General features: G+C 51.4%; 1 protein-coding gene across 2 annotated transcripts; it reads left to right on the forward strand.

Moving 5' to 3' along the window:
• Positions 1-228: 228 nt before the first annotated feature.
• abcb9 (ATP-binding cassette, sub-family B (MDR/TAP), member 9) lies at positions 229-13342 on the forward strand. 2 transcript variants are annotated; one of them, XM_060064907.1, is made up of 11 exons: positions 229-1266; positions 1713-1827; positions 2180-2310; positions 3030-3235; positions 5107-5304; positions 6303-6431; positions 6776-6964; positions 7378-7551; positions 7928-8087; positions 9435-9620; positions 11642-13342. In XM_060064907.1, exons 1-11 carry the CDS (start codon positions 591-593, stop codon positions 12004-12006), a joined length of 2529 nt encoding a protein of 842 aa, XP_059920890.1. In that variant the 5' UTR covers positions 229-590; the 3' UTR covers positions 12007-13342. The 2 variants fall into 2 exon arrangements, with proteins under 2 accessions (XP_059920890.1, XP_059920892.1); XM_060064909.1 differs by having other exon boundaries at positions 9435-9571.
• The last annotated feature ends 3 nt before the right edge of the window (positions 13343-13345 follow it).

Below are 13345 nucleotides of genomic sequence, written 5' to 3' on the forward strand. Positions count from 1 at the left end.
TATATACATATGTATATGTATTATATCTATATGTATATAATATATTTATATATATATTTTTTATGCAAAATACGCACGTAATGTGCTATTAGAATAAAACAAATAATAGAGGTACACGCATAATGAACACAATACATTGTTGGATTGGTTACCTTTGTCCTCTTGAACACACATCTTGTGATGTCATTTTGTGGGCGGGGCAAACGGACTTCCGCACCGGAGGACCGGAGTGTCCTGTGAAGTTCATTTCCATCGTATCTTCGGAGGCGGACACCGAGACGCCCGCTGTCGCTCCTCGCCGCCAGTCCCCCTGAAACTAAGCGGCATTGTAGTAGGGTATGTAGGGAGAGTTTGCAGTAGTGCTGCGGTATACACTGTATCAATGACTGAATTAACCACCATGGATAAAGCGGTTCCAGGTTTCTGATGAAATATTGATGCAAAAGCCGGTGTGCATGACACAACCGCAAATGCGAACCGACAAAGGAAGTTTAACCGGTGATTAAAAGTCATTGTGGATTTGAAACACAGCGACGTTCCAATACCACTGTCCATCATTAACGCACTATAAATTTGTAAACCCTCTCACCATGAACATTAAAATCTCCGTCGGTTGTACTTTGGCGTTCACCTTAGTGGACCTCATCGTCAGCACGGTGCTCTACTGCCACGGCTCGCGACTCAGCAGCTTCTCCGAGGACCTCCTGGACTTCAACGTCCTCCTGTCCCTTGTGGACCTCTGGGGCTGCGTCCTGATCCGGGCATGCCTGCTGCTGGGGGCCTCCGCGGGGGTGCTATGGAACCGAGAGCTGGGTCCCCGACGGGTCTCCCAGCTGTACACCCTGGTGCTGCTGGTCTCCTTGACCCTGGGGACCTTCGCCCTGGTGAAGCTGCTCATCCTGTCGGAGCGAGAGGGGGGTCTGACCCCCTGGTTCCTGGGCCTGTTCTCCTGGACTTGTGTCTCGGCCCTGGGGGTGGTGCTGCTCTGGGGGCTCCTGGGGAAGGAGACCGTCCCGGGTGGTGGTGGTGGTAGTGGTGGTGGTGACGGAGGAGGAGATGAGGACAGGGAGAGACTGGTGGACGACCGGGAGAAGGAGGAGGAGGAGAAGGAGGAGGGAGAAGAGGGTCTGGGGAGGAGAACTGGTGCGAAGGCGGGCCCCCAGAAGACGGGCTCCGGGGCAACGTTGGGACGCCTGCTCTGGTACTGCAGCGAGGACGTGGGGCTGCTCTCCACCGCCTTCCTCTTCCTGCTCATCTCGGCTGTGTGTGAGTACGACACAAACACAAGCACACACCTCCTGTGTGTGTGTGTGTGTGTGCGCGTGTGCCTTTGGATATTATATTTCAATGACAGTCCACAGTGTTTCTCAACCTTTTTGTGGCCCCCGGCCACGTATGCATATCAGGCGACCCGAATGTGCTCCCGACCCCAAAGTTGGGAACCATAATGTAATGTGTGATGTGAACCAACATGTTTCTTCATATTATGTTGGCCTTTCGCAGTGAACCGGCCTCATATTCTCCATTTGACTTGGACACGCTGTCTCATCATTATTGTAGATATCATCATCATCATCATCATCATCATCATCATCATCATCATCATCATCATCATTCAAACCTCAGAAGCATTGTCGGAAATGTTCAAGTCCTTATTGTAATATTAATACTAGAATCCAATCTATAATCTATATCTGTGTGTGTGTGTGCAGGTGAAGCCTTCCTCCCCTACTACACGGGGAAAGCCATCGATGGCATCGTGACTCAACAGAGCATGGAGGACTTCACCCAGCCACTGCTCAAGCTCTCTGCACTGGCCCTAGCCAGGTACTGCACCTCTCTCAACACCTCTCTCCTGCACCTCTCTCGCTGGTACTACACCTGTGTCTCACAAGCGTCGAGGTGTCCCTGAGCAAGACACCTCACCCTAACTGCTCCCGACAAGCTGGCTGTCGCCTAGCGTGGCTGACTCCGCCGTCGGTGTGTGAATGGGTGAATGTTGGGCGATACTGTAAAGGCCACTGGTTAGAAAAGTGCTGCAGTGATTGCAGTCCATTTACCGTCCTGTACCTTCACGCCCTGCTGTGAAGCTGGGTTTGAACCCAGACCTCTCCAGGCTCCGTCTGTCCGTGGTTGTGTGTGTGTCTGGTCTGTGATGAGTGCCTTTCTCTCTTGTCAGCGCGCTGGCCATCGGCGTGCGTGGGGGCGTGTTCTCGCTGACCATGGCCCGGCTCAGCCTCCGTCTGAGGAACAAGCTCTTCAGGTCCCTGATGAGGCAGGAGATCGGCTTCTTCGACGCGAACCACACAGGTCTGCTGCTCCACCTTCCATACCGCTACGCCCTCCACCCTCATTCCTTCACCTTTCTGCTCCACCCTCTATACCGCGACGTCCTCCACCTTCATCCAGTCACCTTTCTGCTCCACCCTCTATACCGCGACGTCCTCCACCTTCATCCAGTCACCTTTCTGCTCCACCCTCTATACCGCGACGTCCTCCACCTTCATCCAGTCACCTTTCTGCTCCACCCTCTATACCGCGACGTCCTCCACCTTCATCCAGTCACCTTTCTGCTCCACCCTCTATACCGCGACGTCCTCCACCTTCATCCAGTCACCTTTCTGCTCCACCCTCTATACCGCGACGTCCTCCACCTTCATCCAGTCACCTTTCTGCTCCACCCTCTATACCGCGATGTCCTCCACCTTCATCCATCCACCTGCATCCTGCTGTTCCACCCTCGTCCACACATCTGTTCAACATCCACGCGTCCATCTGTGCTTCCTACCGTCCGTTGTACAACCCTCATTCATCCATCAATCCGCTCATCCACCAACCTATCATCTCTCCTCTCATCCATCCCTTCCTCTATCCCTCCTATTGTCGGTCATCCATCCATCCATCCACCCATCCTACAACACCCACGCCAACAACTCCTTGATCCATCATCTCATCCATTGCTCCACTCATCACCCCCTCCTCCACTGCGACTGACACTGCTCTCCTCCACCCTCACCGAACCCCGTCAGGTGACATCACGTCCCGGCTGACGTCGGACACCACCCAGGTGAGCGACCTGGTGTCGGTCAACGTCAACATCTTCCTGCGCAGCGCGGTGAAGGCGGTGGGCTTCTTCGTGTTCATGTTCGGCCTCTCCTGGAGGCTGACTCTGGTCACGCTCATGGGCTTCCCCTTCATCGCCGTGGTCTCCAAGGTGTACGGGGACTACTACAAGGTGGGCACGCACGCACGCACACTCATAGGTGTAACGGGACCACTACAAGGTGGGCACGCATGCGGAGAAACTGGAAGAAACGATGAGTTTGGCATTTAGGGTTAGGGTTAGATTGCATCAGGGTATTTAGCAGACGCTTTTTTCCAAAGCGACTTGCAACCAATCATATAAACACCTACTGCGGGGTGAACCATGCAAGGCTACAACATCCGATGCAGTCCAGAACTAGATCCCAAACTTGTACGGTTCGTACTGTGTGGAGGAACCGTGTGCTTTTGCAGGAGAAAGCTGTTTCCTGTGATACTCTTCCCATGCAAGGAATAGGCTTGGTTGGTTTTTGTAAATTGCTAAAATAGCTCAGAGATCGGGGCAAACTAGTTTGTCCGTGTCATCTTTTGGTGCTCTGCCGTAAGATGGGTGCGTGGGTGCTAACCAGTGGAATGAGCCTCTTTTGTTCCCTGTCATCTTCATTCCCCTCCTCCATCAAATAGAGAAGAAGCTTTCACCAACGAATTTCTAAAAGACTGTCTAATGTTTTAACATTTGAGTTAAGTAGGCCTATTATTTATAACTAATTCTAATACATTGGTTAATCATACTAGTTTTGTCTTGAAACTGACTGTCAACTGAGATTAACCTTATTTAATTAAAACTCAACCATAACTTTGGTTATTATTGTTTTTTCATTGATCAAAAAGCCCATTCAATCAGTGTTGTTTTCGTCAGGCAAGACGAAAACGAAAATGACGTCGTCAGACCCCTTTTTTCCATGACGAAAATGAGACTAAGACGAACGTCACCAAAGCCATATAAAGACTAAAATGTGACGAAAAATGTAGACATTTTCGTCAGACGAGAACTAGACGAGACTAAATTGTTAGTGAGTGGACGAACAGTCACGCTTGTCCTAACAGTCACGCCCCCATCACACACTAAAAGCCTCGCTCGCGCGCAGCTGCGCCTGCACGCACACGGCACACACACACTACAGAGAGAGGCTGGTGGACGAGGCACACACACACTCATACACTACAGAGAGAGGCTGGTGGACGAGGCACACACACACACACACACACACACACACACACACACACACACACACACACACACACACACACACACACACACACACACACACACACACACACCATGGCAGCAGCAGCGGTGCCGGGTGCGGGTGGTCGTAAAACGTTTTGCAACGAAAACTTTTGAGTTTTCGTCGGACTAAAACTAGACTAAAACCTTTGGAGTTTTCGTCGGACTAAAACTAGACTAAAACTTTCAAAGATAGAAATGACTAAAATGGGACTAAAACTAAGAAGCATTTCGTCAAAAAGACTAAGACTAAAACTAAATCTAAAATGCCTGCCAAAAACAACACTGCATTCAATGCCAGGCTCCACTTTTTGGGCATTTCTTTCAGCCATCTTGACTGTGATATGTTGTTCGCTGTAGTTTGTCTTTATAGACCAGTTTAAAATGTAAGTCTGAAGCCCTGTCACAGTTTTGATAGTTGGTGTTGACTACTATTCCCATTTCAGGTTGTTTCTTTGTTTTGCTTCCTGCTAGCTCTGTTATGAAATCATGACGGTGACTGAAAATAGTCTTTAAAGCTTGAACACCAAAACGGCCAAACTCACGGATTATTCTCAATATAAAATCCATTTACTTGTAAATTGCAAGCATATGAACAGTCTAACAGGGTCGAATATCTTGTGTTATTCTTTTATTTGGAAAAAGCCGTTAAGAGTCGACGGCATTCTCTTCAGCAGTGCGGTACAGGGCGCCCTCTGGTGGCGGCTTGGTGTGACTACAACAACAACAACATGAGTCAAAGGTAGTTCAGTGACCCGTTATCCTCCTCCCCCCAGCGCCTGACGAAGGAGGTGCAGACGTCGCTGGCAGCGGCCAACAAAGTGGCGGAGGAGGTAATCTCTTCCATGCGGACGGTGCGGAGCTTCGCCTGCGAAGAGCGTGAGGCGGACTCGTACTACAGCCGGCTGCTGGTCATGTACCGGCTGAACTGCCGGCAGGCCCTGGCCTACGCCTGCTTCATGTGGTCCAGCTGTGTAGGTCTCACGCACGCACGCACAGACACACGTACAGACAGACAGACGGACAGACACCCCTCGCCTACGCCTGTTATCACACACACACACACACACACACACACACACACACACACACACACACACACACACACACACACACACACACACACACACACACACACACACACACACACACACACACACACAGAGAGAGAGAAACAGGGAGCCACACAGAAACAGACACACACACACAGAAGCAGACAGACAGACAAACACCCCTTGCCTACGTCTGCTATGACACACACACACACGCCCACACACACCTGCTTGTTATCCTAATGAATGATAACCGATTGCCTTCCGACAGCGTTGAAGGCGCTGAAGGGCTCCCCATAGTGAGAGTGTGTGGGAGGCTGGGAGCAGTGAGACCCACTGCAGGGCCACCAAACACTGGCTGTCACTGAGAGGGGGGCTGTGAAGGCGCATTGGAGCAGGCATCCTTTCCCTCTGTTGTGGTCTTCTGCCCAACATAAAATGGTGTTTCCCTCAAACAAAAACAGTCTTGTGTGCACGCCACCAAGCATATTTCTGGCAATGACGACTAGTATATTGCTTCAAAGGATTGGTTTGTGCGCATATTTTTTAATTATTCTTGTCATAGCTTCACAATTTGTTGTAATATCTTCATATATGAAGTTACTAGCCATCTTGTACATCTTCCACAAACTCATATTCTATCTGGATCAAGATTAAAATATCAAATGAAAAGCACATAAATACATTTATATTGTGTATGTTTAATGCTTTGATCATAAATATGATTCAATGTAGGTCAACCATGTAAATAATTGTGGAGCATTTTGATTGAAGTTAATATTGTAATTAATAATTCATTAAGTGTGTGTGTGTGTGTGTGTGTGTGTGTGTGTGTGTGTGTGTGTGTGTGTGTGTGTGTGTGTGTGTGTGTGTGTGTGTGTGTGTGTGTGTGTGTGTGTGTGTGTGTGTGTGCGCCCCAGTTCTCTGAGCTGGCCCTGGAGGTGGCCATCCTCTACTACGGGGGTCACCTGGTGGTCTCGGGCCAGATGACCGGGGGCACCCTCATCGCCTTCGTCATCTACGCCCTGGAGCTCGTGGAATGCCTGGAGGTCCGACAGACGGTTCACTGCTTCTGTTTAATCCTTTTTCATGTATATTGTATAATATATGAGATAAATCTTGGATTCTTCTAAAAGTGTTAATCCTAAGTGACTTAAAGGTTAGACTGAGCCAATATGACATGACATAAAGTATAATAATATTTTATATAAGTTGTATTTTTCGTATTTAATACCTAATTTTCTCTCTCTCTCTCTCTCTCTCTCTCTCTCTCTCTCTCTCTCTCTCTCTCTCTCTCTCTCTCTCTCTCTCTCTCTCTCTCTCTCTCTCTCTCTCTCTCTCTCTCTCTCTCTCTCTCTCTCTCTCTCTCTCTCTCTCTCTCTTTTCCCCACAGAATATCTCGTCGGTCTACTCGGGCCTCATGCAGGGTGTGGGCGCGGCCGAGAAGGTGTTTGAGTACCTGGACCGGGAGCCGCAGCACAGGAACGACGGCCAGGAGGCCCCGCCCACCTGCACCGGATTGGTGGAGTTCAGGGACGTGACGTTCGCCTACCCCACGCGACCGGAGACGGCCATACTGAAGGTAGAGAGGGGGGGAGAGAGGGAGGGAGAGAGAGAGAGAGAGAGAGAGAGAGCTAGAGAGAGAGAGCGCGCTAGATGATCAAGTAACAACATGGTTCAGTATTTGTTCCGGTTTTAAGCATTTGCATTTGTTTACATTTGACTGAAAGTAGGGAGGGAGGGGGGTTGGATAGTTAGAGGGGGAGGGTAGGGGTGAGATAGATAGATGGATAGAGAGGGTGGGGGGAGAGAGGAGAGAGCTTGTCCTGTGTTGGAACAGACAGCCGAGCTAATTGTGTGTGTGTGTGTGTGTGTGTGTGTGTGTGTGTGTGTGTGTGTGTGTGTGTGTGTGTGTGTGTGTGTGTGTGTGTGTGTGTGTGTGTGTGTGTGTGTGTGTGTGTGTGTGTGTGTGCCCGTCTGTGTGTGTGTCTCCAGGGCGTGTCCTTCACCCTGCGTCCGGGCGAGGTCACGGCCCTGGTCGGGCCCTCCGGCAGCGGGAAGAGCTCGTGCGTGGGGCTCCTGGAGAACTACTACCCCCCGGGGGGCGGCCAGGTGCTGCTGGACGGACGGCCCGTGCACACGTACCGCCACGACCACCTGCACTCTGTGGTCAGTCACTCACATCGCGTTCACCCTACCGTCAGTCACTACAGCGCTTCTACCTGCACACATTCTACCTGCACACTGCCCTCAAATCCCACGGACAGCCTGCAGTATCTTCGCGGACCACCAGGGGGGCACGAGACAAACCCCTGCTGTAGGCGAGCTACAGTCGGCATTCAAAAACAGAAGTCCGGGACCTTCTGAAACCAGTCCCAGTCTGACCCCGGTCAGATGGCTTAGGGTTCGGGAGGACCTGTGTTCCTCCAGGTGTCACCTGTCTGTTCCTCCAGGTGTCACCTGTCTGTTCCTCCGGGTAACACCTGTCTGATCCTCCTGGTAACACCTGTCTGTTCCTCTGGGTAACACCTGTCTGTTCCTCCAGGTGTCTCTGGTGGGCCAGGAGCCCGTCCTGTTCGCCCGCACCGTGGAGGAGAACATCTCCTACGGGCTGACGGACGTCTCCATGGAGACGGTGGTGGAGGCGGCCTCCCAGGCCAACGCCCACGACTTCATCAGCGCGCTGACCCGGGGCTACAACACGGGTACCAGGGCTTCAGTATCACTCTGGCGCCGCCCTGGTGGTGGTGTAGGAGGAGGAACCACTCGGGTACCAGGGCTTCAGTATCACTCTGGCGCCGCCCTGGTGGTGGTGTAGGAGGAGGAACCACTCGGGTACCAGGGCTTCAGTATCACTCTGGCGCCGCCCTGGTGGTGGTGTAGGAGGAGGAACCACTCGGGTACCAGGGCTTCAGTATCACTCTGGCGCCGCCCTGGTGGTGGTGTAGGAGGAGGAACCACTCGGGTACCAGGGCTTCAGTATCACTCTGGCGCCGCCCTGGTGGTGGTGTAGGAGGAGGAACCACTCGGGTACCAGGGCTTCAGTATCACTCTGGCGCCGCCCTGGTGGTGGTGTAGGAGGAGGAACCACTCGGGTACCAGGGCTTCAGTATCACTCTGGCGCCGCCCTGGTGGTGGTGTAGGAGGAGGAACCACTCGGGTACCAGGGCTTCAGTATCACTCTGGCGCCGCCCTGGTGTTGGATTAGTACGAGGAATCGGAGGAGAAAGGTGCACAACGGGCTATGTGCTCATTTGAAAGATGCAAATGTTGGGTGAAGTGGAGGATAACACGAGGGAGGGATGGAGAGAAAAAGGGAGGGAGGGAGGGAGGGAGGGAGGGAGGGAGGATGGAGAGAAAAAGAGAGGTAGGGAGGGAGGGACTTGTGAGTGAAGCAGCTCCCCTTTAGACTCTGGTTTATACAATAGTGTTATTGTGAGTAGTATTAGTGTTGCTAATCCTTTTTAGGCGTTAATAGGCATTTACTATTGTCAATAGTGGGACATGTTGTTGGAAAGTCACTGATGCATCAACGAGAAAATATTTAACCACGTCTTTTTTGATTACTGTGAAACCTTCTAACAAAAAAAGTCAGTAATCCTCTACTACACTTTTAACCGGTTAGTCGTGGTGGTGGTGCGTCCCTATAAGTTGTCCCCCTCCTGTTCTAACCAGTTGGTCGTGGGGGTGGTGCGTCCCTATAAGTTGTCCCCCTCCTGTTCTAACCAGTTGGTCGTGGTGGTGGTGCGTCCCTATAAGTTCTCCCCCTCCTGTTCTAACCGGTTAGTCGTGGGGGTGGTGCGTCCCTATAAGCTGTCCCCCTCCTGTTCTAACCGGTTAGTCGTGGTGGTGCGTCCCTATAAGCTGTCCCCCTCCTGTTCTAACCGGTTAGTCGTGGTGGTGGTGCGTCCCTATAAGCTGTCCCCCTCCTGTTCTAACCAGTTGGTCGTGGTGGTGGTGCGTCCCTATAAGCTGTCCCCCTCCTGTTCTAACCAGTTGGTCGTGGTGGTGGTGCGTCCCTCTAAGCTGTCCCCCTCCTGTTCCCCGTCAAGCGGTCGGAGAGAAGGGGACCCAGCTGTCGGGGGGCCAGAAGCAGCGGGTGGCCATCGCCAGAGCCCTGATCCGCCAGCCCCGCGTCCTGATCCTGGACGAGGCCACCAGCGCCCTGGACGCCGAGAGCGAGCACATCGTAAGGTCACGCAGCTCCTCCTCCCCGCTCACTAAAGAGCGAGCACATCGTAAGGTCATGCAGCTCATGCTCCTTTCAGCCCGTTCACTAAGTAGTCACGACGCAGACACGGTTATCCACAGCTACTAACCAGGGTTAGGGATAGAGTTGTTCCGATACCGATGCCAGTATCAAAAATTCCTCCCGATGCTTCCTAAAATGCAGTATCTGGTATCAGCGAGGGTGCAAGTCTACGCACCCATCTGATGCCATCACATGACTCATTTACCACGCAGGCAGAGTACATCACAAACACTGCGTCGTCTGCGGCCTACATGCGTTCCAGCTGCCAAGTCCGAAAGGCATGGATGCTCACTCTTGAGTAGTGGAATATACAAATGTCTTGGAACGATCTTGTTCTGGAAAAAAGTAATTGTCAACAGTAATGGAACCGACTTTACGTTACTGTCATCGTAAGAGAACCCTTTTAATAAGAACAAGGGCTATTAGTAGGTACAAGGCCAGATGCTATATCGTTATATACCCGGAATCAGGTGATACTCAAGGTCAGTAATCGGATCGGTATCGGGAAGGAAAGATCATGGTTTTGGAACGTCTCCAGTAAGGGATGGGGTGATCTAGTTGTGTCTTTACCGGGGATCTCTCCAGGAAGTGTGTGGCTCTGACATTCAATCTCAGACCCGTTGTTGCACAGAATGAACTCGCCCAACCAGAACCTGGTTACGTTTAATCACTACAAACATGTGTGAGGCCTGTGTATCCAGGAGCGGTGTTATGAGACGTGGTTGTCAGGGTGGGAACGCGCCTCAGATGTCAGGGGAACAAAACATGTGAAGCAGCAGGTGTATGGTTACAGCCTCGCCGGTCTGAAGTCACTTCTCTGAGGCGCTGTCTTGTGTGGATCAGATGCTTCTGGGTCAAAGCGGAGGGGGTTTGTGTGGGAAACCTTTTTAGGGTTGTATGATTGTGACGGATACAGTTAGTTTGGAGTCTTTGTTCCTGCAGTCAAAGCAAATATTAGTTGTTGTGAATTGGACCAATTCTATGGACATACTAAGTCTACATGACTACATAACTCACTTTACTATTCCCCGGGTGTTCTCATGTTGTTTAAGGGAACAGACTCACCGAAGAGACAACTGCTTCCTACAGGTGTAGTGAAAAGGCTACATCTAACACGATCTAGCGGTTGTACCGTTGACGTACTTAGTCCAGGGTTCACGTTCTCGATCAGTCCGACGAGGAAAGCGACCTGAGCGGTCCAGCTTCTCAGGATTGTTTCACGGAAGGGGATGTTGCACACACGGGTTTCCCCACCAACGTGTTTAGAAATACTTTGATATGAGAACATGCAGCAGTTCCTCTTTAAACCACACGCCCGCAGTATTAATAATCTGTATGAGCAAACCGCGCTCCAGAACAGGCAGTCCTGCATGCATCGTTACATAAGGGAGGCATTCTTTCCTTTGACTCTTTTAAATAAAGATAGAGTGGGATAGAGAGATAGATAGATAATACTTTATTAATTCACCGGAGGAGAAATTGCTTTACTACGGCACAGCAGAAGTGGTAGAAACAGTGCAAATGGAAACTGACCAGACGGATAAAGGTAGAAGCGAGCAATCCTGTCTGACGTAGAACCACTGTGTGTGTGTGTGTGTGTGTGTGTGTGTGTGAGAGTGGAAGTGTGACTCATGTATTACAGTCTTTATGCAAAGACGTTGACTTTGTATGAGTGTGTCTGTATGAACATCTATGTGTGTGTAGTACACTTCTGTGTGTGTGTGCCTCTGTATGTATATTTGTGTGTTTATGTGTATGTACACTTCCGTGTGTGTGTGTGTATGTCCACGAGTGTTTCTGTATGTACACGTGTGTGTGTACGACGTACACTTGTTGGAGCACCTGCATGTGTATGTGTTTTCCAAAATAAAAGCGCGGACCTCTCTCCTCACCCCTCACCCCTCGTCCCTCGCCCCACGCCCCTCGCCCCTCGCCCCTCGCCCCTCGCCCCTCGCCCCTCGCCCCTCGCCCCTCGCCCCTCACCCCTCTCCCCTCGCCCCTCCCCAGGTGCAGCAGGCGCTGGGCGCGGTGATGCGCGGCCGCACGGTGCTGGTGGTGGCCCACCGCCTCAGCACGGTGGAGCGCGCCCACAACATCCTGGTGCTGGAGGCGGGCGCCGTGGCGGAGCAGGGCAGCCACGCCCAGCTCATGGCCCGCGGCGGGCTCTACTGCCGGCTGGTGCAGAGGCAGCTGCGGGGGCTGGAGGCCGGCGAGGCGGAGGTCCCGACCGCCCCCACAGGAGGAGGAGGAGGAGGAGGTGGAGGAGAGGAAGAAGAGGAAGAGCGGCTGGCGTGGACGGACGGTGGCTGCGGCGGCTGCGGCGGCGGCGGCGGGTTGTAGCTCGCCGCTCTGCTGTGATGCGGTCGCCGTGACGTCACGGCGCGATGTCATGGCGACAAGGGATGGGATGAAGCCCCTTGTCCGAGACAAGGGGCTTCATCCGATCATTTACTTTTACAGTTGGGGCGTTTAGCAGACGCTTTATCCAAAGCGACTTATCACTTGTCGGCGTGTTGTCACGGTGACAAGTGATGGGATGAACTCGGTTGTCATGGGAGACGTGGGGCCCAGGATGAACTCACTGCCGGTGGGAAAAGGACAAACTCACTAGCTGACCATGACAACAAGGGATTCATTCATCCTATCACTTGTCGGCGTGTCGTCATGGCGACCAGTGATGGGATGAATGTTATCATCAATGGTCAACGTGGGGCCTAGGATGACCTCACTTGTTGACCCCCTAATCCCTTTATAGTGGACACTATGTAGCATACTGTTTATGGAACGAGGGAGGCAGGGAATAAGAGGGAATTTAGACACTTATTATGCACCGGGAATCAACCCGAACGCCGTGGATTGGGGGCATAAGTCAGCCAACCTACAACTACACGCTACTCGCTCTATCTACCATGCAGTCTGCTGGGGTGGAGGGAGGAGGGAGGAGGGAGGAGGGAGGAGGGGACAGAAGTTGTGCACTGCTTCAACGGTGCATCAGTGGTAAAGTGCACTTTGTAGGGAACCAGGTCTGGCCACTCCCTTTTCAGACACTATAAAAGGGGCTTGGCCATCAAGAGAACATTTATATTGGAAAGATAGGAAGATGATGTTAGATTTGTGGGGATATGTATGTTTGCTTTGACTTGGAAGGAATCACCAGAGATCCAAGATCTAAAAAGGGGATTTTAGTCGGCCAGTAAATGATGCTGGATTGGACTGATGCTAGTGACAATGATGCACCATAATGATTGCTGCTGAATGTATGCACTTTTATTTATTATATTGTATTCATATTAATGCCTCCACCCCCAAAAAAAAAGAAAGAATTTTCGGGAATTTTAAACATGTTTTTATGTGCTACAGTGAGATAAGATATTTTGACATGAAACAACGACTGCAGCCTTTTTTAACTGGACGAACCCCGCTCCCTCTCCCACCACGGACTGTGTGCAGTGTGCACACAGGGAGAGGCGGGACCTGGGAGAAGTAGAATTCCCCGCCCACCTACACCATGTTGAGCGCTTCCTCCTACAGAAGGGTGGTTTGGTAACAAAGGGTGTCGCCGCCACCCAGCAAGCGTTTCTGTCTTATCACAGATGATCAGATCTACCAAAACCCAAGTCTAGCCTTGCGATTTGAATCGTGGTGGAAGTGAATGTAAGTGAGTGAATATAACTATTTAAGGAATAAAGATTCGATAAGCTTTGTTTATAT

The sequence above is a fragment of the Gadus macrocephalus genome, chromosome 11 (genome assembly GCF_031168955.1).
Source record: "Gadus macrocephalus chromosome 11, ASM3116895v1".
In the NCBI taxonomy this organism is placed as follows: domain Eukaryota; kingdom Metazoa; phylum Chordata; class Actinopteri; order Gadiformes; family Gadidae; genus Gadus; species Gadus macrocephalus.

Coding starts and splice junctions, on each gene's coding strand:
- abcb9 (XM_060064907.1), top strand. CDS start 591: ATGAACATTAAAATCTCCGTCGGTTGTACTTTGGCGTTCACCTTAGTG. Junction 6,432..6,775: donor AGCTCGTGGAATGCCTGGAG/GTCCGACAGACG, acceptor TTTTCCCCACAG/AATATCTCGTCGGTCTACTC. Junction 9,621..11,641: donor CACTAAAGAGCGAGCACATC/GTAAGGTCATGC, acceptor GCCCCTCCCCAG/GTGCAGCAGGCGCTGGGCGC.